We start from the raw sequence: 25,371 nt of genomic DNA, 5'->3' as shown, positions 1-25,371 counted from the left end.
TACAGAGGTCCTGACCCACTCTATGTATTGCCTGAAGTAACCAACAATGGTTTGCTTGTACTTTTCTGTTTCCTAATGGAGAAAGGGATAATATGTTACCTACTGTGTTTTATCCTAGCACTGAAATGTAAACAATGACTGGGAAGCCATCTTAGTCACCTGGATGGCGACATGTGTTGCATTCTGGGAGATGAGATACTGGGCCGCTTCGATGGTCTTCAGCACATCAGTGATTTTGTTCTGGACAGGACACAGCATTAGAATGCTCAAGATGCTTTCATAACAGTCTATGGAGCTGTTACGTAGTCTTTATTCAGTGTTTATGGATGCATTACGAATGCTTAATGTTGATTGAGACAGTGTGAACTGTTAGGGTAGATGATTTGTAGGAGGCCCACTTACCGGCAGATCTGAGGCAGTCCTTTCGAGTAGTCTGATGCTCTGATTCAGCGTACTCTTATAAGGGGAAATGCACAACACAAGTTAACACCCCAGAGATACAAGGTCAGGGATTAGAGACAGTAATAACTCCTAAAACACACAACAGGAGACAAGACAGGCACAAGCATCACCATGATGCTTGAAGACACGGTTCTAGTTTTATCACACAATGGGAAAGAAGAGCAGCATGGTTCCCACTGGGAGGAAAATGCTTCATATGAAACTACAACAACAGCAACAATGGCTATTTCATGTGGATTTTGGTCATGAGGAATGTGTTGCAAAATACAGTACTAGATCAAAAGTATGTGGACACCTGCTCGTCGATCATCTCATTCCAAAATCATGGGCATTCATGTGGAGTTGCTGCTATAAATGTCTCCACTCTTCTGGGAAGGCTTTCCAATAGATGTTGGAACATTTCTGGGGGGGACTTGCTTCCATTCAGCCACAAGAGCATTAGTGAGGTGGGGCACTGATGTTGGGCGATTAGGTCTGGCTCGCAGTCAGCGTTCCAATTCATCCCAAAGGTGTTAGATGTTGTTGAGGTCAGGACTCTGAGCAGGCCAGTCAAGTTCTTCCACACCGATCTCGATAAACCATTTCTGTATAGACCTTCCCCAAACCGTTGCCACAAAGTTGGAAGCACAGAATCGTCTAGAATGTAATTGTATGCTGTAGCATTAAGATTTCCCTTCACTGGAACTAAGGGGCCTGAACCATGAAAAACAGCCCCAGAACATTATTCCTCCTCCACCAAACTTGACAGTTGGCACTATGTATTCGGGCAGGTAGTGTCATCCTGGCATCCGCCAAACCCGGATTCGTCTGTCGGACTGCCAGATGGTGAAGCGTGTTTCATCACTCCAGAGAAGGCTTTTCCACTGCTCCAATGGCGGCGAGCTTTACACCCCTCCAGCTGATGTTTGGTATTGCGCATGGTGATCTTAGTCTTGTGTGGCTGCTCGACCATGGAAAGCCATTTCATGAAGCTCCCGACAAACAGTTGTTGTGCTGATGTTGCTTCCAGAGGCAGTTTGAAACTCGGTAGTGAGTGTTCCAATCGAGGACAGGCTATTTTTACACGCTACGCGCTTCAGCTCTCGGCGGTCCTGTTCTGTGAGCTTGTGTGGCCTACCACTTCGCGGCTGAGCCATTGTTGCTCCTAGACATTTCAACTTCACAATAACAGCACTTACAGTTGACTGAGGCAGCTCTAGCAGGGCAGAAATTTGACGAACTGACTTGTTGGAAGGGGTGTCCACATACTTTTCCCCATATATTGTATGTAGAAACCACAAATAAATGTTTTCAATATTTGAACAAGTGTAGACAAGTGATAACCGATATGTGGAAAACATGACAAAGGATTAAATCCATGCTGGTATACGTACATGGTAATTAGTCAGCACATGCACCAGATTTGAAGTATAATTGCAGGATTAACAAAATACACACAGACTAATCTACAAATCCTAAAGACTGATTTATTTTTATATAGCCTGTAAAGGACCTAATCTTGCACTTTTTACAATCATGTCATTCGGGTCTGACTCAGCGTGGTGTACTAACAAATGTCATTCATGAATCTCTACCATGGTCTGAAAGAGAATCGAAGTTCATGGTAATGGTCAGGGCATGCCAGGGAAGCCCCTTGGATTCGAGGTACAAGGAACATGTATAACTAATTGTGGGCACCAATACTGTAATTTGATATGATATCGATATTGTTTGATATCGATATTAGCAAAGCATAGGCTTTCATTTGTTTGAAAATAAAAAGTCAATATGAGCTTTAAATGATGGGAGAATGAAGCAGAGCCCTCGACAGTACAGACGGACAAAGATACACTTTGGAGACACATGCTTACCCTCGCTCTAACATATTTCTTGGCAGCCATTAATTGAAGTAGGAAGAGTTAAAGGAGAAATATAGAAAGAAAAGATAAGACAGATCTCTAAAACGCATTTCTACATGATATGAATGCAGTACTAGGAATGACTTATGGGGATATTATGGTATTTTGGGAGAAACATATGTGCGCTACTGTGATCATGTACTGTATATATACTGTATGTACAGTCGTGGCCAAAAGTTTTGAGAATGACACAAATATACATTTTCACAAAGTCTGCTGCCTCAGTTTATATGATGGCAATTTGCATATACTCCATAATGTTATGAAGAGTGATCAGATGAATTGCAATTAATTGCAAAGTCCCTCTTTGCCATGCAAATGAACTGAATCCCCCAAAAACATTTCCACTGCATTTCAGCCCTGCCACAAAAGGACCAGCTGACATCATGTCAGTGATTCTCTCATTAACACATGTGTGTTAATGAGATCACTCTGTTATGCTGATTGAGTTCAAATAACAGACTGGAAGCTTAAAAAGGAGGGTGGTGCTTGGAATCATTGTTCTTCCTCATTCCATGGTTGCCTGCAAGGAAACACGTGCCGCCATCATTGCTTTGCACAAAAAGGGCTTCACAGGCAAGGATATTGCTGCCAGTAAGATTGCACCTAAATCAACCATTTATCGGATCATCAATAACTTCAAGGAGAGCAGTTCAATTGTTGTGAAGAAGGCTTCAAGGCGCCCAAGAAAGTCCAGCAAGCGCCAGGACCGTCTCCTAAAGTTGATTCAGCTGTGGGATCGGGGCACCACCAGTACAGAGCTTGGAATGACAGCAGGCTCAGGAATGACAGCAGGCAAGTGTGAGTGCATCTGCACGCACAGTGAGGCGAAGACTTTTGCAGGATGGCCTGGTGTCAAGAAGGGCAGCAAAGAAGCCACTTCTCTCAAGGAAAAACAACAGGGACAGACTGATATTCTGCAAAAGGTACAGGGATTGGACTGCTGAGGACTGGGGTAAAGTCATTTTCTCTGATGAATCCCCTTTCCGATTGTTTGGGGCATCCCGAAAAAATCTTGTCCAGAGAAGACAAGGTGAGCACTACCATCAGTCCTGTGTCATGCCAACAGTAAAGTATCCTGAGATCATTCATGTGTGGGGTTTCTTCTCAGCCAAGGGAGTGGGCTCACTGACAATTTTGCCTAAGAACACAGCCATGAATAAAGAATGGTACCAACACATCCTCCGAGAGCAACTTCTCCCAACCATCCAGGAACAATTTGGTGACGAACAATGCCTTTTCCAGCATGATGGAGCACCTTGCCATAAGGCAAAAGTGCTAACTAAGTGGCTCGGGGAACAAAACATCGATATTTTGTGTCCATGGCCAGGAAACTCCCCAGACTTTAATCCCATTGAGAACTTGTGGTCAATCCTTAAGAGGCGGGTGGACAAACAAAAACCCACAAATTCTGACAAACTCCAAGCATTGATTATGCAACAATAGGCTGCCATCAGTCAGGATGTGGCCCAGAAGTTAATTGACAGCATGCCAGGGCAGATTGCAGAGGTCTTGAAAAAGAAGGGTCAACACTGAAAAAATGGACTCATGTAATTTTCAATGAAAGCCTTTGACACTTATGAAATGCTTGTAATTATACTTAAGTATTCCATAGTAACATCTGACAAAAATATCTAAAGACACTGAAGCAGCAAACTTTGTGAAAATGTATATTTGTGTCATTCTCAAAACTTTTGGCCACGACTGTACACTACCGGTCAAAAGTTTAAGAACTCCTACTCATTCAAGGGGTTTTCTTTATTTTTACTACAATCATGTAGAAACCAAAAAAGTGTTAAATCAAAATATATTCAAATAGTCACCCTTTGCCTTGATGGCAGCTTTGCACACTCTTGGCCATTCTCTCAACCAGCTTCATGACGAATGCTTTTCCAACAGTCTTGATGTCACAATCGTCGTAATCACATTCGGACCAAGGCGCAGCGTGAAATCAGTTCGACATATTTTATTTGAAGTGAACTGCACAAAAAAACAATTAAGAGCAAACAATACTATGGAGCTATGGAGTGCTCACAGGCAACTACACATAAACAAGATCCCACAAAACACAGTGGGGAAATGGCTGCCTAAATATGATCCCCAATCAGAGACAACAATAAACAGCTGCCTCTGATTGGGAACCATACCAGGCCAACATAGAAATAAAACAACCTAGATTATCCACCATAGTCACACCCCGACCTAACCAAAATAGAGAATAAAAAGGCTCTCTGTGGTCAGGGCGTGACACTTGAAGGAGTTTCCACATATGCTTGTTGGCTGCTTTTCCTTCACTCTGCGGTCCGACTCATCCCAAACCATCTAAATTGTGTTGAGGTCGGGGGATTGTGGAGGTCAGGTCATCTGATGCAGCACTCCATCACTCTCCTTCTTGGTCAAATAGCCCTTACACTGCCTGGAGGTGTGTTGGGTCATTGTCCTATCAAAAAACAAATGATACCCCACTAAGCCCAAACCAGATGGGATGGCATATCGTTGCAGAATGCTGTGCTAGCCATGCTGGTTAAATGTGCCCTGAATTCTAAATAAATCACAGACAGTGTAAGCATCCCCACACCATCACACCTCCTCCTCCATGCTTTACGGTGGGAAATACACATGCGGAGACCATCCGTTCACCTACTTTTCGTCTCACAAAGAAAGACACGGGGCTCGACCAAAATTCTCCAATTTGGACTCTAGACCTAAGACCAAAGACAAATTTCCACCGGTCTAATATCCATTGCTCGTGTTTCTTGGCCCAAGCAAGTCTCTTCTTATTATCAGTGTCCTTTAGTAGTGGTTTCTTTGCAGCAAATCAACCATGAAGACCTCATTTCACACAGTCTCCTCTGAACAGTTGATGTTGAGATCTGTTACTTCTGTTACTTGAACTCTGTGAAGCATTGATTTGGGTTGCAATTTCTGAGGCTGGGAATTCTAATTAACTTATTCTCTGCAGCAGAGGTAACTCTGGGTCTTCCATTCCTGTGTCGGTCCTCACGACAGCCAGTTTCACCATAGCACTTGATGTTTTTGCGATTGCACTTGAAGAAACTTTCAAATATCTTGAAATGTTCCATATTGACTGACCTTCATGTCTTAATGTAATGATGTACTGTTGTTTTTCTTTGTTTATTTGAGCTGTTCTTGACATTATATGGACTTGGTCTTTAAATAGGGCTATCTTCTGTATACTCCCCCTACCTTGTCACAACACAACTGATTGGCTCAAATGCATTAAGAAGAAAATAAATTCCACAAATTAACTTTTAACAAGGCACACCTGTTAATTGAAATGCATTACACCTTATGAAGCTGGTTGAGAGAATGCCAAGAGTGTGCAAAGCTGTCATCAAGGCAAAGGATGGATATTTCAAGAAACTCAAATATAAAATATATTTTGATTTGTTGAACACTTTTTTGGTTACTACATGATTCCATGTGTCATTTCATAGTTTTGAAAAACCCTTGAATGAGTAGGTGTTCTAAAACTTTTGACCGGTAGTGTATGTATACAGTATGTCTTTTAAGGAGCCAAATATAGGTGTGAGGTATAGCTAAAGATATGATTGATTTGTCCTGGTGAATGTATACATATGCATAGTGCCTTCGGGAAGTATTGAGACACCATGACTTTTTCAACATTTTGTTAAGTTACAGCCTTGTTCTAAAATGTATTAAATAAAAAGCTACAAACAATTCCCCTATATAATGACAAAGTGAAAATAGGTTTTTAGAAATGTTTGCAAATGTATTAAAAATGTAAAACAGAAATAGCTTATTTACTTAAGTATTCAGACCCTTTGCTATGAGAGTCGAAATTGAGCTCAGGTGCATTTCCATTGATCATCCTTGAGTTGTTTCTACAACTTAATTGGAGTCCACCTGTGGTAAATTAAATTGATTGGACATGATACACACACTTGTCTATATAAGGTCCCACAGTTGACAGTACATGTGAGAGAAAAAAAACCAAGGCATGAGGTCGAAGGAATTGTCAGTAGAGCGCCGAGACAGTATTGTGTCGAGGCACAGATCTGGGAAGGGTACCAAAAAATGTCTGCAGCATTGAAGGTCTCCAAGAACACTGGCCTCCATCATTCTTAATTGGAAAAAGTTTGGAACCACCAAGACTCTTTGTTGAGCTGGCCACCCTGCCAAACTGAGAGCAATCGAGGGAGAAGGGCCTTGGTCAGGGAGGTGACCAAGAACTCAATGGTCACTCTGACAGGGCACTAGAGTTCCGCTGTGGAGATGGGAGAACCTTCCAGAAGGACAACCATCTTTACAGCACTCCATCAATCAGGCATTTATGGTAGAGTGGCCAGACGGAAGCCACTCCTCTGTAAAAGGCACATGACCGCCCACTTGGAGTTTGCCAAAAGGCCCCTAAAGGACTCTCAGACCATGAGAAATAAGATTCTCTCGTCTGATGAAACCAAGATTGAACTCTTTGTCCTGAATGCCAAGCGTCACATCCGGAGGAAACCTGGCACCATGTCTACTACGGTGAAGCATGATGGTTTCAGCATCATGCTGTGGGGATGTTTTTCAGAGTCAGGATCCAGGGAAAGATGAAAGGAGCAAAGTACAGTGAGATCCTTGATTGAAACCTGCTCCAGAGCACTCAGGACCTCACACTGGGGGAGAAGGTTCACCTTTCAACAAGACAACGACCCTAAGCACACAGTCAAGACAACGCAGGACTGGCTTCAGGACAAGTCTCTGAATGTCCTTGTGTGGCCCAGCCAGAGCCCAACTTGAACCCAACCGAACATCTCTGGGAAAGACCTGAAAATAGCTGTGCACCGACGCTCCCCATCCAACTTGACAGAGCTTGAGAGGATCTACAGAGAATGGGAGAAACTCCCCAAATATAGGTGCCAAGCTTGTAGCGTCATACTGAGTACTGAGTAAATGGTCTGAATAGTTACGTAAATTTGATATTAAAGTTTGTGCAAACATTTCTAAAAACCTGTTTTTGCTTTGTCATTATGTGGCATTGTGTTTAGATTGATGAGATGTTTTATTTTTTTAAGCCATTTTAGAATAAGGCTGTAACATAACAAAATGTGGAAAAAATCAAGAGGTCTGAATATTTTCTGAATGCACTGTATGTCAGATATGCTGCACTTGGTTTGGTTTGCAAGGCACAATGCAACCAATGGAGTTAACCTACAGGAGAGTATCTCTCCAGGAACGTGGTTGGAGTTAGAACCTACAGGAGAGTATCTCTCCAGGAATAAGGTTGGAGAGCCCTGGTCTAGCTCTGTATTCTAGAGGCTTTGAGTGAGAGATGAAAGCTTCACTGAGGTTGCATCGATGTCTGGCAATGACGTGTTCCTCTCGCATGTAAAGTTCAGAGAACATACACACACACAAGCATGTATGTACACATTTGTACACACACACACACACACACACACACACACACACACACACACACACACACACACACACACACACACACACACACACACACACACACACACACACACACACACGTTATCTTATGAGGTCAGCTGAAGAGCCCTTTTAGGTTCTAGATATAGCACCTTTTCTTCTAAGAGGGTAGCGCATGGCCGTGGCCATTTCTGCCAGTCAGGTGAAGCTGAACACTGATGGGCCCAGGCATGGATGTTAACCTAAAAAATAATGATTGAAGATAGTTGATTACCATGGCCTGCTCCATAGGGATGACCAGCTGACTGTGGATCTGACGGAGACTGTTGGCGTGGCCCTTCAGAGAGGTCTGGAGGGGCCCTTTGGGCTAAGGACACACACATAGACAGAGGTTCAGACACACATACAAAGAGGTAATAATCATTATTAATTTGGGGGGTGCTAATATTTGTCCTGTTACACACTTGTGGGTGTTCCTTGTACAAATGTGTCACAGAAATGTGTTTATTGCATATCCAAACTGCCCCTGAGACACCTGCAGAGAGTGGGGTCACTACCAGGGTCACCATTGTCCAGAGTCCCTAGACATACATTCATGTACAGAATGTATACATTTACAAATATTTAGAGCAATGTGCAATCTGTGTAAAACTCTATAGTACACAGGCCTACACACAGCAAACCACTTAGTATAAGAGACTGCCTTAATCAATGAATGTAATTCAGCATAAAAACTACATATTGAACCCATAGAATTACATGTAGAATCAAGTCATTTAAATTATCTATATACGGGTGAACCATTCTCAGTGTCCACCGTGTGTGTGCTCTCAATGCCAACAGAACATGGGGCACCAGGACAGATGGGCACCAGATGAATACTAGGGGGGGACAGGGAGGGGCACATATCACCCCACAGAAGACCACTTTAAACTGGCTCCACTGCCTCCGAGCCCATGGCAAGTGGTGGAGGACCCAGAGTTGGCCCAACATTTTGGGCCATGAATGGGGAGCTTGTGTGAGCTTCCAACCCTTAAAGGCAAGGCAGAACATTAAAAAGTGATTTCAGAGACTGCTTAAGTGTGTGTGTGTGTGTGTGTGTGTGTGTGTCGATAGCAAACCGCCGCAAGGTTATGCAGTTGATGAAGACACGCGGAGCTTTCACATAGTTTTAGATCTGAACTCCCATTCCATTGTCTCCCTGTCTTGGATCGTGGTGTAAATAAAGCCTCAATCTACTAGTACACTGAGAAAACATTGTGTGGTTGGTTGGAGCCGTGTTGTTTTTTCAGTATGAGGTTTTTATTGGACGGTTGGTCATATGTTGTTCTCACCATAAGGTCCGTCTGTGCCTCAAGCTCATTGGCGTATGACAATAAGTCCACCAGAGTCACCCCTTTGTTGACCTGCAAATGAACATAAATAGGATTATAATGTATTATGATGGTGCTATAATGCATTATAAGACTTGTCATAAGACTTGTCATCTTATAATAACAGTTGTGCAACTGTGCACATAGAGACATAACAACAGTAACCTTTATAAGCCTTATAATATCACACTATAAAGTCTCATAGAGGCTTATAACAAGTCATAAAACATTATAGTTGTCGGTTTTAAGTAAAGAGTTATACAAGCTGCAATAAGAGGCCATAAGACGATCATGTTCCATAGAAAACTTCATGTTCTCCCACATTCAACAGATTCTGATAGAGAAGACGTACAGTTGAAGTCAGAAGTTTACATACACTTAGGTTGGAGTCATTCAAACTCGTTTTTCAACCAATCCACAAATTTCTTGTTAACAAACTATAGTTTTGGCAAGTCGGTTAGGACATCTACTTTGTTCATGACACAAGTAATTTTTCCAACAATTGTTTACAGACAGATTATTTCACTTATAATTCACTGTATTACAATTCCAGTGGGTCAAAAGTTTACATACACTGAGTTGACTGTGCCTTTAAACAGCTTGGAAAATGCCAGAAAATTATGTCATGGCTTTAGAAGCTTCTGATAGGCTAATTTACATCATTTGAGTCAATTGGAGGTGTACCTGTGGATGTATTTCAAGGACTACCTTTAAACTCAGTGCCTCTTTGCTTGACATCATGGGAAAATCAAAAGAAATCAACAAAGACCTCTGGAAAAAAAATTGTAGACCTCCACAAGTCTGGTTCATCCTTGGGAGCAATTTCCAAACGCCTGAAGGTACCACGTTCATCTGTACAAACAATAGTACGCAAGTATAAACACCATGGGATCACTCAGCCGTCATACTACTCAGGAAGGAGAAGCGTTCTGTCTCCTAGAGATGAAGTACTTTGGTGTGAAAAGTGCAAATCAATCCCAGAACAAAAGCAAAGGACCTTGTGAAGATGCTGGAGGAAACAGGTACAAAAGTATCTATATCCACAGTAAAACGAGTCCTATATCGACATAACCTGAAAGGCCGCTCAGCAAGGAAGAAGCCACTGCTCCAAAACCGCCATAAAAAAAGCCAGACCAAGGTTTGCAACTGCACATGGGGACAAAGATCGTACGTTTTGGAGAAATGTCCTCTGGTCTGATGAAACAAAAATAGAACTGTTTGTCCATAATGACCATCGTTATTTTTGGAGGAAAAAAGGGGGAGGCTTGCAAGCCGAAGAACACCATCCCAACCGTGAAGCACGGGGGTGTCAGCATCATGTTGTGGGGGTGCTTTGTTGCAGGAGGGACTGGTGCACTTCACAAAATAGATGGCATCAGGAGGATGGAAAATTATGTGGATTATATTGAAGCAATATCTCAAGACATCAGTCAGGAAGTTGGGTCCTCCATATGGACAATGACCCCAAGCATACTTCCAAAGTTGTGACAAAATGGCTTAAGGACAACAAAGTCAAGGTATTGGAGTGGCCATCACAAAGCCCTGGCCTCAAACTTATAGAAATTTGAGGCAGAACTGAAAAAGCGTATGCGAGCAAGGAGGGCTACAAACCTGACTCAGTTACACCAGCTCTGTCAGGAGGAATGGGCCAAAATTCACCCAACTTATTGTGTGAAGATTATGGAAGGCTACCCAAAACGTTTGAGCCAAAGTCAAACAATTTAAAGGCAATGCTACCAAATACTAATTGAGTGTAGGTACACTTCTGAGCCACTGGGAATGTGATGAAAGAAATCTTCCGTATTGACTGACCTTTTCATTTCAAAGTAATGATTGACTGTCTTTTCTCTTGGGTGATTTGAGATGTTCTTGCCATAATATGGTCTTGGGCTTTTACCAAATAGGGCTATCTTCTGTATACCCACTACCTTGTCACAAGACAACTGATTGGCTCAAACGCATTAAGAATAAAATAATTTCCACAAATTAACTTTTAACAAGGCACACCTGTTTAATTGAAATGCATTCCAAGTGACTACCTATTGAAGTGGGTTGAGAGAATGCCAAGAGTGTGCAAATCTGTTATCAAGGCAAAAGGTGGCTATTTGAAGAATCTCAAATATATTTTGATTTGTTTAACACTTTTCTGGTTACTATATGATTCCATATGTGTTATTTCATATATTATTCTAAAATAATAATAAAATAGTAAAAATAAAGAAAAACCCTTGAATGAGTAGGTGTTCCAAAACTTTTGACCGGTAGTGTATACCCTAGGAAAACCCTTGGAAGACTTCATAAAGACCTCAGGAAGACCCCAGGAAGACCCCGGGAAGACCTCGGTAGGACCCCGGAAAGAAATCAGGAAAACCCCAGGAAGTACTCAGGAAGACTCTGGTTAGCCATAACAGAAGCATATCCTAAATCCATCGTGGTATCTCATCTTTGAAATTAAACTATCTTTAGTGATGTGTCATACAAGTATACTAGTGTGTCTTTTGAAGGTATATCTGAAAAGTCTACAGTGGCTTGAGATGAGGGAGAGGAAGCCAAAGTAGGCTATTAAGACGAAAGAGAGAAGAGGAGAGAGACAAGGACACTTTGGACTATTGAGATAAGGAGAGGAGGACACTTTAAACTATTGAGATAAGGAGAGGAGGACACTTTAAACTATTGAGATAAGGAGAGGAGTGGAGTAGAGGAAGTCACTTTAAACTATAGAAATTAACGATAGGTGACCAGGGGAGAAAGTATTTTTAGATTGAGATTTCCCCTCAATGCCAGTACTCTACCTCCGCCAGATATGCTGCATAGTTGATCTCCGCGATGCCAGTCTCAGAGAAGTCAATGAGGCTCTGTTTCCCCTCAGACTCCAGCAGGACGATACCTCTCAGGTCAATCTTCACACTGTCAAACATCTTCGCCACTTCCTTGGTGTACTGGAAACACAAGGAGAATTGTCAGCTACATCGATAAAGATAAGCAATAGCTATGAATGTGGTATATATTGGTAACAAATGTGGGTTTATGAAGCCCGTATGTCAATTTTACACATTCAAACATCCTCACCACCACCTTGTTGTACTGGAAACAGAAAGGGAGCCTAGTTACATTTCATATGTAATGGATGGGTTACGAATGTGTTATGAATTCCTTATGTAGGTACCCTTCAAGTTACAGGCGCAAATCTGTTTGTTTACACCAATCTTCATTGCACATGGTTGTTACAAGAGACAAAATGTGTGTTTGCATTTGTGCAAATGGTTTGTTTTCCAACACTATTTTAGTAGCCTCGACTTTAGTAGCCTCTACTTTAGTAGACTCGACTTTAGTAGCCTCTACTTTAGTAGCCTTGACTTTAGTAGCCTCTACTTTAGTAGCCTCTACTTTAGTAGCCTTGACTTTAGTAGCCTCTACTTTAGTAGCCTCTACTTTAGTAGCCTCGACTTTAGTAGCCTCTACTTTAGTAGCCTCGACTTTAGTAGCCTCGACTTTAGTAGCCTCTACTTTAGTAGCCTCTACTTTAGTAGTCTCGACTTTAGTAGCCTCGACTTTAGTAGCCTCGACTTTAGTAGCCTCGACTTTAGTAGACTCGACTTTAGTAGCCTTGACTTTAGTAGCCTCTACTTTAGTAGCCTCGACTTTAGTAGCCTCGACTTTAGTAGCCTCTACTTTAGTAGCCTCGACTTTAGTAGGCTCGACTTTAGTAGCCTCTACTTTAGTAGCCTTGACTTTAGTAGCCTCTACTTTAGTAGCCTCGACTTTAGTACCCTCGACTTTAGTAGCCTCTACTTTAGTAGCCTCGACTTTAGTAGCCTCGACTTTAGTAGCCTCGACTTTAGTAGCCTCGACTTTAGTAGCCTCGACTTTAGTAGCCTCTACTTTAGTAGCCTCTACTTTAGTCCTCGACTTTAGTAGCCTCGACTTTAGTAGCCTCTACTTTAGTAGCCTCTACTTTAGTAGCCTCTACTTTAGTAGCCTCTACTTTAGTAGCCTCGACTTTAGTAGCCTCTACTTTAGTACCCTCGACTTTAGTAGCCTCGACTTTAGTAGCCTCTACTTTAGTAGGCTCTACTTTAGTAGCCTCTACTTTAGTAGCCTCTACTTTAGTAGCCTCGACTTTAGTAGTCTCGACTTTAGTAGCCTCTACTTTAGTAGCCTCTACTTTAGTAGGCTCGACTTTAGTAGCCTCGACTTTAGTAGCCTCGACTTTAGTAGGCTCGACTTTAGTAGCCTCGACCTCGGTGTTGAGGTCTGGTACCGCGAGAGTCCAGAACATAGAAATAGAATTCTATGGTCAAGACTATTTTAGTAGCCTCTACTTTAGTAGCCTCTACTTTAGTAGCCTCGACCTCGGTGTTGAGGTCTGGTACCGCGAGAGTCCAGAACATAGAAATAGAATTCTATGGTCAAGACTATTTTAGAGAGCCTAGAACAAAATGGTGATCAAAACAAAGTTGTTTACTTGGTCATTCAGCGTTAAGTAAACAGATGGGTTTGTTACTTATTTCCTTAGTGGTGGTGTGGGGTGGAGCGGTACGATAGACCAGGGACAGGGTAGGCCCCTCTTAATTCAAAGAGGGTCTTCCTGCTTCCTAGGTAACCCCATTCATTGATACAAAGTACAGATTAAGATGGCCTGTTTTCTTTCCATTGTCTTCTACACACTCATATAGCTCGAGCTAAAACAACAAATCCTCACTAGCTAAGAGCCACATTGAAAAACAATAGATAAACTGTAGAACAAAATAAATAACACATGTCAATAACATAAACCTTTTTGTATTTATTCTATATAAAAAAACTCCTAATTTGTGTAACCTAGCTAAATTTATGCTAGCCAGCTCTATCCATCCCTAACCCTAACCTAGCCTAATTTATGCTAGACAGCTCTATCCATCCCTAACCCTAACCTAGCCTAATTTATGCTAGCCAGCTCTATCCATCCCTAACCTAGCCTAATTTATGCTAGCCAGCTCTATCCATCCCTAACCCTAACCTAGCCTAATTTATGCTAGCCAGCTCTATCCATCCCTAACCCTAACCTAGCCTAATTTATGCTAGCCAGCTCTATCCATCCTTTTTTACTATTCAATAAAAGAGGCGAGCTAATCTTGCCAGGAGGCTGGCTAATGCTAAAGTTCACTGGCCTGCTTTTTGTTTTGGCAAGAACGCCTTTTGTTAGCTAATGCTCATGAATCTGAGTGTGGAAATGCAGTGTTAGCTAAACACTTGATTTAACTTGACCGGTGTGAAGTATAGGCATAGTTGACACTTTTGGGACTATTCCACTGGTTACATTGTTTTAGGCAAGTAAAATCAAACACATCTCAATTACTTGAAAAAAATGGTCTGATTCGGTGTGGGTGTGATTACAGTAACTACAGCGTATTATATCCATGTGCTACCATGTGCAGGTATGCAGAACACAGTAAGTATCCTACAGTGAGTGAGTGCACACCGCACAATGCATGTGAATACTGACCAGGCTGGAGTTTAGCAAGGTTGTGACATTGAAGACTTTGTCCAGGCGCATGGCAGAGTAGAGACTTCTGTTATTTTTGCAATTACTGAGAGAGAGAGAAATGTCAATATTATCACTTCCATTCCTTTCAATTCCTTGGTTAGTTAGCTCTCTCTGCTGCCACCCAGTGAATAAAGTTGTAACTCTATTCAGCTCTGTATCGCTGCCTTCCGGTCATTTTATAAGCAGTGTTCTCTCAAATCACTTTTAGAAAGCTTATCCAACACAAAGTATTAAGTCAGCATGCATGACTCATATTTCCCATTTAGGTCCATTGTTTGTAGTTACATAACTGAACACATTCAATGGTCACGTGGGAGAGTGAAGTAAGGGTAAAGGAATGGTCATGTCTGTACACACTATGTCATGGCTAACTCCCTGACTAGGCAGTGGCTGAGGCGACAAGTGGTTATAAGGAAACACGTGGTTTTAGGAAATAAGGAAACATAACGTGATGGTCTTAGAACAAAGCTTTGCTGCCTGTTCTAATCGAGAGATGATGAAAGTTGATGAAATCTGAGGCATAAAAGATCACTAAGCAATTCACGTATCCCTCTCCCTAGTTTCAATCCTTTACATCATGTATTATAAGCAATGTCGGATGGAATGTGAGGAGGTAGAATATTGACACAGACATTAGCCTGTGACATTTATTTAAATCAAACGCTGCCACAAAACAGGAATATCTAGAGTTATGACATAGTTCTATCCATAAGTAATCAAGTTCAATTCTAAACTCAGCAAAAAAAGAAACGTTCCTTTTTCAGGACCCTGTCTTTCAAAGATAATTCATAAAAATTCAAATAACTTCACAGATCTTCATTGTAAAGGGTTAAAACACTGTTTCCCATGCTTGTTCAATGAACGATAAAACAATTATGAACATGCACCTGTGGAATGGACACTAACAGCTTAGGCAATTAAGGTCACAGTTATGGTCACAGTTCTGAAAACTTAGGACACTAAAGAGGCCTTTCTACTGACTCCGAAAAACACCAAAAGAAAGATGCCCAGGGTCCCTGCTCATCTGCGTGAATGTGCCTTAGGCATGCTGCAAGGAGGCATGAGGACTGCAGATGTGGCCAGGGCAATACATTGCAATGTCCGTACTGTGAGATGCCTAAGACAGCGCTACAGGGAGACAGGGCGGACAGCTAATTGTTATCGCAGTGGCAGACCACGTGTAACAACACCTGCACAGGATCGGTACATCCGAACATCACACCTGCGGGACAGGTACAGGATGGCAACAACAACTGCCCGAATTACACCAGGAACCACAATCCCTCGATCAGTGCTCAGACTGTCCGCAATAAGCTGAGAGAGGCTAGACTGAGGGCTTGTAGGCCTGTTGTAAGGCAGGTCCTCACCAGACATCACCGGCAACAACGGCGCTTATGGGCACAAACCCACCGTCGCTGGACCAGACAGGACTGGCAAAAAGTGCTCGTCACTGACGAGTCGCGGTTTTGTCTTACTAAGGGTGATGGTCGGATTCGCATTTATTGGAATGATCGTTACACAGAGGCCTGTACTCTGGAGCGGGATCGATTTGGAGGTGGAGGGTCTGTCATGGTCTGGGGCGGTGTGTCATAGCATCATTGGACTGAGCTTGTTGTCATTGCAGGCAATCTCAACGCTGTGTACCCTTCCAGCAGGGTCATCCTGACATCCCTCCAGCATGACAATGCCACGAGCCATGCTCGTTCATTGCTTGATTTCCTGCAAGACAGGAATGTCAGTGTTCTGTCAAGAGCCTGGATCTCAATCCCATTGAGCACGTCTAGGACCTGTTGGATCGGAGGGTGAGGGCTAGGGCCATTCCCCCCAAAATGTCCAGGAACTTGCAGGTGCCTTGGTGGAAGAGTGGGGTGACCTCTCACAGCAAGAAATTGTAAATCTGGTGCAGTCCATGAGGAGGAGATGCACTGCAGTATTTAATGCAGCTGGTGGCCACACCAGATTTACCACACCAGATCCCCCTTTGTTCAGGGACACATTATTCCATATCTGTTAGTCACATGTCTGTGGAACTTGTTCAGCTTATGTCTCAGTTGTTGAATCTTGTTATGTTCATACAAATATTTACACATGTTAAGTTTGCTGAAAATAAACGCAGTTTACAGTGAGAGGACGTTTCTTTTTTTGCTGAGTTTATATAGACGAGCCAGTCTATGTAAAACATAGGCCATCATTAAAATACACAGAAATGAATCCCCAGTAGTAAGTGCTACATCCATACAGTATTACCTGTAGAAATTCTCCACTGTTAGATCCAGGTCTGAGTCGTTGTACATATACCCTGGGATGAAGTTCCTCCACTCAGGGTTCACCAGGTGAGGAGTGTCCAAAACCTTCGACACAAATGACCAGTAAGACCATCATATAGTTCTAGACCACGATTATACAGTAAGACCATCATACAGTTCTAGACCATGATTATACAGTAAGACCATCATATAGTTCTAGACCATGATTATACAGTAAGACCATCATATAGTTCTAGACCATGATTGTACAGTAAGACCATCATATAGTTCTAGACCATGATTGTACAGTAAGACCATCATAGTGTTCTAGACCATGATTATACAGTAAGACCATCATACATTTCTAGACCATGATTATACAGTAAGACCATCATACAGTTCTAGACCATGATTATACAGTAAGGCCATCATACAGTTCTAGACCATGATTATACAGTAAGACCATCATACAGTTCTAGACCATGATTGTACAGTAAGACCATCACACAGTTCTAGACCATGATTATACAGTAAGACCATCATACAGTTCTAGACCATGATTATAGAGAAGGACCACATACAATACCTAAACATTGTCACCTTAAGAGTTATCACATCATAACTTGCCTTGAAGAGCTCCTTGGTGTGGAAGGGTTCACAGACCAGCTTCTCCACGTTGCCTCCGACCAGGAAGGTGGCGGTCACCACTCCCATCAGTATCCAAGAAAAGAGGAAGCTGAAACCCACACCGCTGTGGAGACACACATAGATAGAGCATTCAATCAATCAATCTACAGACTCACACTCTTAGTGCTCTATATACTGCAGAAAGTGTAGGCAGACAGAGAGACAGAATAGATAGATAGACAGACATAGTAGATAGATAGACAGAGACACAACCAGACAAACAGATACCCAGCCAGCCAGCCAGAGAGACAGCCGGCCAGTTGGCCAGAAATACTTACGCCATGAGAAGGGTGCCGCCGGTGTTGGAGACACAGCCCCGTGTGGTGGGGGAGGCGTGCTTGTCATATCCCATGGTGCCACACAGTATGGCCAGGAAGTTGAAGGCCAGGATGAGAACCACCATGCAGCAGAGGCCAGTACAGCAAATCCACCTGTAGAGGAACCCTGGAGTCAGTACACCAGTACACCATAACAAGTAACAACCAACCACTACGTTAGGATAAGATGCCATAACAAGCAACAACCAACCATTATGTCAGGATAAGATGCCATAACAAGTAACAACCAACCACCTCATTAGGATAAGGTGCCATAACAAGTAACAACAAATCACTACATTAGGATAAGGTGCTGTAACAAGTAGCAACCAACCAGGAGTTCTTCCGGCGCCGACAGAGATGGCCGTCTCGCTTCGCGTTCCTAGGAAACTATGCAGTACGTGTTATTTATTACATTGGTTACCCCCAGGTTATCTTAGGTTTTATTACATACAGTCGGGAGGAACTACTGGATATAAGAGCAACGTCAACTCACCATCATTACGACCAGGAATGCTAATTTCCCGAAGCGGATCCTGTGTTTTGCCCACCACTCGGGACAATGGATCGGATCTCAGCCGGCGAACCAATACAACGACACCGAAAAAGTGGCAGACGAAGCGGTCTTCTGGTCAGGCTCCGGAGACGGGCACATCGCGCACCGCTTCCGAGCATACTACTCGCCAATGTCCAGTCTCTTGACAACAAGGTTGATGAAATCCGAGCAAGGGTAGCATTCCAGAGACATCAGAGACTGTAACGTTCTTTGCTTCACGGAAACATGGCTCACTCGAGACACGCTATCGGAGTCGGTACAGCCAGCTGGTTTCTTCACGCATCGCGCCGACAGAAACAAACATCTTTCTGGTAAGAAGAGGGGCGGGGGGGTATGCCTTATGATTAACGAGACGTGGTGTGATCATAACAACATACAGGAACTCAAGTCCTTCTGTTCACCTGACGTAGAATTCCTCACTTAGATTCTAATCACAGCCGCATATATTCCCCCCCAAGCAGACACATCGATGGCCCTGAACAAACTTTATTTGACTCTATGTAAACTGGAAACCACATATCCTGAGGCTGCATAAATTGTAGCTGGGGATTTTAACAAGGCTAATCTGAAAACAAGACTCCCTAAATTCTATCAGCATATCGATTGTGCTACCAGGGCTGGAAAAACCCTGGATCATTGTTATTCTAACTTCCGCGACACATATAAGGCCCTCCCCCGCCCTCCTTTCGGAAAAGCTGACCACGACTCCATTTTGTTGCTCCCTGCCTATAGACAGAGACTAAAAAAGGAAGCTCCCGCTTTCAGGTCTGTTCAACGCTGGTCCGACCAATCTGATTCCACGCTTCAAGATTGCTTCGATCACGTGTATTGGGATATGTTCCGTATTGCGTCAAACAACAACATTGACGAATGCGCTGATTAGGTGAGTGAGTTCATTAGCAAGTGCATTGGCGATGTTGTACGCACAGCAACTATTAAAACATTCCCCAACCAGAAACCGTGGATTGATGGCAGCATTCGTGCGAAACTGAAAGCGCGAACCACTGCTTTTAACCAGGGCAAGGTGACCGGAAACATGAACATGACCGAATACAAACAGTGTAGCTATTCCCTTCGCAAGGCAATCAAACAAGCTAAACGTCAGTATAGAGACAAAGTAGAGTTGCAATTCAACGGCTCAGACACAAGAGGAATGTGGCAGGGTCTACAGTCAAGCACGGATTACAAAAAGAAAACCAGCCCCGTCGCGGACCAGGATGTCTTGCTCCCAGACAGACTAAACAACCTGCTCGCTTTGAGGACAATAGAGTGCCACTGACATGGCCCGCTACCCAAAACCTGCGGACTTTCCTTCACTGAAGCCGACGTGAGTAAAACATTTAAACGTGTTAACCCTCGCAAGGCTGCAGGCCCAGACGGTATCCCCAGCCGCGTCCTCAGAGCATGCGCTGGTGTGTTAATGGACATATTCAATCAATCCTTATCCCAGTCTGCTGTTCCCACATGCTTCAAGAGGGCCACCATTGTTCCTGTTCTCAAGAAAGCTAAGGTAACTGAGCTAAACGACTACTGCCCCGTAGCACTCACTTCCGTCATCATGAAGTGCTTTGAGAGACTAGTCAAAGACCATATCACCTCCACCCTACCTGACACCCTAGACCCACTCCAATTTGCTTACCGCCCCAATAGGTCCACAGACGACGCAATCGCAACCACACTGCCCTAACCCATCTGGACAAGAGGAATACCTATGTGAGAATGCTGTTCATCGACTACAGCTCAGCATTTAACACCATAGTACCCTCCAAACTCGTCATCAAGCTCGAGACCCTGGGACTGGACCCCGCCCTGTGCAACTGGGTACTGGACTTCCTGACGGGCCGCCTCCAGGTGGTGAGGGTAGGAAACAACATCTCCACCTCGCTGATCCCCACAAGGGTGCGTTCTGAGCCCTCTCATGTACTCCCTGTTCACCCACGACTGCGTGGCCATGCACGCCTCCAAGTTTGCAGACAACACTAGTCGTAGGCTTGATTACCAAAAACGACGAGACGGCCTACAGGGAGGAGGTGAGGGCCCTCGGAGTGTGGTGTCAGGAGAATAACCTCACACTTAACTTCAACAAAACGAAGGAGATGATCGTGGACTTCAGGAAACAGCAGAGGGTGCACCCCCCTATCCACATCGACAGGACAATAGTGGAGAGGGTAGAAAGTTTTAAGTTCCTCGGCGTACACATCACGGACAAACTGAATTGGTCCACTCACACAGACAGCGTGGTGAAGAAGGCGCAGCAGCGCATCTTCAACCTTAGGAGGCTGAAGAAATTCGGCTTGTCACCAAAAGCACTCACAAACTATTACAGATGCACAATCGAGAGCATCCTGTTGGACTGTATCACCGCCTGGTACGGCAACTGCTCCACCCACAACCGTAAGGCTCTCCAGAGGGTAGTGAGGTCTGCACAACGCATCACCTGGGGCAAACTACCTGCCCTCCAGGACACCTACACCAGACGATGTCACAGGAAGGCCATAAAGATCATCAAGGACAACAACCACCCGAGCCACTGCCTGTTCACCCCACTATCATTCAGAAGGCGAGGTCAGTACAGGTGCATCAAAGCAGGGACCGAGAGACTGAAAAACAGCTTCTATCTCAAGGCCATCAGACTGTTAAACAGCCACCACTAACATTGAGTGGCTGCTGCCATACATGTAAAAAATGTATCACTAGCCACTTTAAACAATGACACTTAATATAATGTTTACATACCCTACATGACTCATCTCATATGTACTGTATGTACTGTACTCGATACCATCTACTGCATCTTGCCTATGCCGTTCTGTACCATCACTCATCCATATATCTTTATGTACATATTCTTCATCCCTTTACACTTGTGTGTATAAGGTAGCTGTTGTGAAATTGTTAGGTTAGATTACTCGTTGGTTATTACTAGAGGTCGACCGATTAATCGGAATGGCCGATTAATTAGGACCGATTTCAAGTTTTCATAACAATAGGAAATCGGTGTTTTTGGGTGCCGATTTGCCGATTTAAAAAAATAATTTAACTAGGCAAGTCAGTTAAGAACACATTCTTATTTTCAATGACTGCCTTGGAACGGTGGGTTAACTGCCTTGTTCAGGGGCAAAATGGCAGATGTTCACCATGTCAGCTCAGGGGATCCAAACTTGCAACCTTACAGTTAACTAGTCCAACGCAATCACGACCTGCCTCTCTCTCGTTGCACTCCACAAGGAGTTACGCAAATGCAGTAAACCAAAGTAAGTTGCTAGCTAGCATTAAACTTATCTTATAAAAAACAATCAATCATAATCACAAGTTAACTACACATGGTTGATGATATTACTAGATATTATCTAGCGTGTCCTGAGTTGCATATAAATTTGAATGAGCATACAAGCATACAAGTATCTGACTGAGCGGTGGTAGGCAGAAGCAGGCGTGTAAACATTAATTCAAACAGCACTTTTGTGCGTTTTGCCAGCAGCTCTTCGTTGTGCATCAAGATTGCGCTGTTTATGACTTCAAGCCTATCAACTCCCGAGATGAGGCTGGTGTAACCGAAGTGAAATGGCTAACTAGTTAGCGCGCGCTAATAGCGTTTCAAACGTCACTCGCTCTGAGCCTTCTAGTAGTTGTTCCCCTTGCTCTGCATGGGTAACGTTGCTTCGATGGTGGCTGTTGTTGATGTGTTCCTGGTTCGAGCCCAGGGAGGAGCGAGGAGAGGGACGGAAGCTATACTGTTACACCTGGCAATACTAAAGTGCCTATAAGAACATTCAATAGTCAAAGGTTAATGAAATACAAATGGTATAGAGGGAAATAGTCCTATAATTCCTATAACAACGACAACCTAAAACTTCTTACCTGGGAATATTGAAGACTCATGTTAAAAGGAACCACCAGCTTTCATAGGTTCTCATGTTCTGAGCAAGGAACTGAAATGTTAGCTTTCTTACATAGCACATATTGCACTTTTACTTTCTTCTCCAACACTTTGTTTTTGCATTATTTAAACCAAATTGAACATGTTTCATTATTTACTTGAGGCTAAATTGATTTTATTGATGTATTATATTAAGTTAAAATAAGTGTTCATTCAGTATTGTTGTAATTGTCATTATCACAAATATATGTTTTTTTTTAAATCGGCCGATTAATCGGTATCGGGGTTTTTGGGCCTCCAATAATCGGTATCGGCATTGAAAAATCATAATCGGTCGACCTCCAGTTGTTAAGGCATTGTCGGAACTAGAAGCACAAGCATTTCGCTACACTCGCATTAACATCTGCTAACCATGTGTATGGGACAAATCAAATTGGATTTGATAACAAGTAACAACCAACCACTACATTTGGATAAGACGCCATAACAAGTAACAACCAACCACTACATTAGGATAAGATGCCATAACAACTAACAACAAACACTACATTAGGATAAGATGCCATAACAACTAACAACCAACACTACATTTGGATAAGACACCATAACAACCAACCACTACATTAGGATAAGATGCCATAACAAGTAACAACCAAACACTACATTAGGATAAGATGCCATGACAAGTAACAACCAAACACTACATTAGGATAAGATGCCATGACAAGTAACAACCAAACACTACATTAGGGTAAGATGCCATGACAAGTAACAACCAACCACTACATTAGGATAAGGTATACTGTATACTGTACACTTCTGGCCCCTCTTTGCACACTGTGTTAACTAACCTCCAGATGAGCTTCAATGCCATACAACTCTCCTTCCGTGGCCTCCAACTGCTCTTAAACGCAGGTAAAACTAAATGCATGCTATTCAACCGATCCCTTCCCGCACCTGCTCGCCCGTCCAGCATCACTACTCTGGACGGAATACGTGGACAACTACAAATACCTAGGTGTCTGGTTAGACTGTAAACTCGCCTTCCAGACTCACATTAAGCATCTCCAATCCAAAATTAAATCTAGAATTGGCTTCCTATATCGCAACTAAGCATCCTTCAAACATGCTGCCAAACATACCCTCGTAAAACTGACCATCCTACCGATCCTCGACTTCGGTGATGTCATCTATAAAATAGCCTCCAACACTCTACTCAACAAACTGGATGCAGTCTATCACAGTGCCATCCTTTTTGTCACCAAAGCACCATACACTACCCTCCATTGCGACCTGTACGCTCTCGTTGGTTGGCCCTCGCTTCATACTCGTCGCCAAACCCACTGGCTACAGGTTATCTACAAGTCTCTGCTAGGTAAAGCCCCGCCTTATCTCAGCTCACTGGTCACCATAGCAGCACCCACTGGTAGCACGCGCTCCAGCAGGTATATCTCACTGGTCACCCCCAAAGCCAATTCCTCCTTTAGTCATCTTTCCTTACCGTTCTCTGCTGCCAATGACTGGAACAAACTGCAAAAATCTCTGAAGCTGGAGACTCATATCTCCCTCACTAGCTTTAAGCACCAGCTGTCAGAGCAGCTCACAGATCACTGCACCTGTACATAGCCCATCTGTAAACAGCCCATCTATCTACCTATCTCATCCCCACACAGTATTTATTTATTTATCTTGCTCCTTTGCACCCCAGTATCTCTACTTGCATTCATCTTCTGCACATCTACCATTCCAGTGTGTAATTGCTTTATTGTAATTACTTCGCCATCATGGCCTATTTATTGCCTTAACTCCCATATCTTACCTCATTTGCACTCACTGTACATAGATTTTTTGTTTTCTTTTGTTCTACTGTATTATTGACTGTATGTTTTGTTTATTCCATGTGTAACTCTTTGTTGTTGTATGTGTCGAATTGCTATGCTTTATCTTGGCCAGGTCGCAGTTGCAAATGAGAACTTGTTCTCAACTAGTCTACCTGGTTAAATAATGGTGAAATAAAAAAATAAAATAAAAGGTGCTATAACAAGTAACAACCAACCACTACATTAGGCTAAAACGCCATAATGATGGAGACTAGAGCAGGTCTGTCTCAGGGCTCAATCAAATGTACTGTGTAATAATCACAGCTGGAGGGCAATACAGGGGGCCATGTATGCAGGGTCAGGTCCAGGGTACACCTAAAGGCTTACTGACTGAATATACTCTTTATTATTTATTACATTATGTCACAGTGACCTGTGCTGATGAAATAACTCCAGATGATATTCATTAACAGATTGTACTATTTACGTCAATCTACCACAGACCAGGCAGGTGAAGACATTTATTTATTCTAAACCCTGAGCACATCATGGGCCTTGGTCAAAAGTAGTACACTATATAGGGAATAGGGTGCCATTTAATACACACAGTTTGTGAATAGGGCCCCAGTTCCTGATTGTACCTGTAGAAGTCTATCTGATCGATCTCAGGGTAAGAGTCTTCTATCTTGGACTGTGTGTGAATGATGAAGTTGGTGAAGTTGGCCAGAGAGCTGTGTACAGGGAACACCTTGGAGAAGCTGCTGATGTTGGTGCTGATGACGTCCAACATGCCCCGGGCTCCTGGGAGGGAGAGAGTGGATATATTCAAGGGCATTAGTGAAATAATGGAGTAATACAACGTTATATTTTGGGGTACAACAGTTCAGGTGTAGGTCAATATTTGGAATATGGCCATTGATCTTATTTGGGTGTATAAGACATTACCTTCAATGAGTATTCATACCATATTGAACATGACTGACTTGGCAATGCAAAGTTGAACACTCAAAATTATATAACCCTTCATTTAGTGTCTTTTGAAACTTTTTGGGGAGCATTAAGTGAGGTTAAAGAGATGCCACTCACCCTCGACTACGTCCCTCATCTGGTCACTCACCATGCCTGGAGTGTCATTGAATGAGGAGAAGCCCTGTTTGGAGAAGGAAATACAAAGGCAACATTGATGATACAGTATCACA

General features: G+C 43.0%; 1 protein-coding gene across 11 annotated transcripts in view; it reads right to left on the bottom strand.

Moving 5' to 3' along the window:
* The window catches only part of LOC110488945 (prominin-1-A), a 112,831-nt gene that overhangs the window by 8,565 nt on the left and 78,895 nt on the right, over window positions 1–25,371 (bottom strand). For 7 of the 11 annotated variants that reach the window (XM_036943101.1, XM_036943092.1, XM_036943095.1 and 4 more), the window contains 13 exons: window positions 25,259–25,322; window positions 24,814–24,973; window positions 17,878–18,030; window positions 17,540–17,663; window positions 16,914–17,017; window positions 14,625–14,709; window positions 11,932–12,078; window positions 9,101–9,172; window positions 8,041–8,133; window positions 2,313–2,330; window positions 403–456; window positions 160–240; window positions 4–72 (listed from right to left, as the gene is read on the bottom strand). In XM_036943101.1, the coding sequence (XP_036798996.1) occupies window positions 4–72; window positions 160–240; window positions 403–456; window positions 2,313–2,330; window positions 8,041–8,133; window positions 9,101–9,172; window positions 11,932–12,078; window positions 14,625–14,709; window positions 16,914–17,017; window positions 17,540–17,663; window positions 17,878–18,030; window positions 24,814–24,973; window positions 25,259–25,322 (1,224 nt within the window). The remainder of the gene's footprint in view (window positions 1–3; window positions 73–159; window positions 241–402; window positions 457–2,312; window positions 2,331–8,040; window positions 8,134–9,100; window positions 9,173–11,931; window positions 12,079–14,624; window positions 14,710–16,913; window positions 17,018–17,539; window positions 17,664–17,877; window positions 18,031–24,813; window positions 24,974–25,258; window positions 25,323–25,371) is intronic. The other 4 variants (XM_036943093.1, XM_036943096.1, XM_036943097.1 and 1 more) reach the window with 1 other exon arrangement.

The sequence above is a fragment of the Oncorhynchus mykiss genome, chromosome 14, assembly GCF_013265735.2.
Source record: "Oncorhynchus mykiss isolate Arlee chromosome 14, USDA_OmykA_1.1, whole genome shotgun sequence".
Taxonomy (NCBI): domain Eukaryota; kingdom Metazoa; phylum Chordata; class Actinopteri; order Salmoniformes; family Salmonidae; genus Oncorhynchus; species Oncorhynchus mykiss.
Note: the sequence above shows the minus strand (reverse complement) of the source record. Positions and strands in the feature narration are given on the sequence as shown.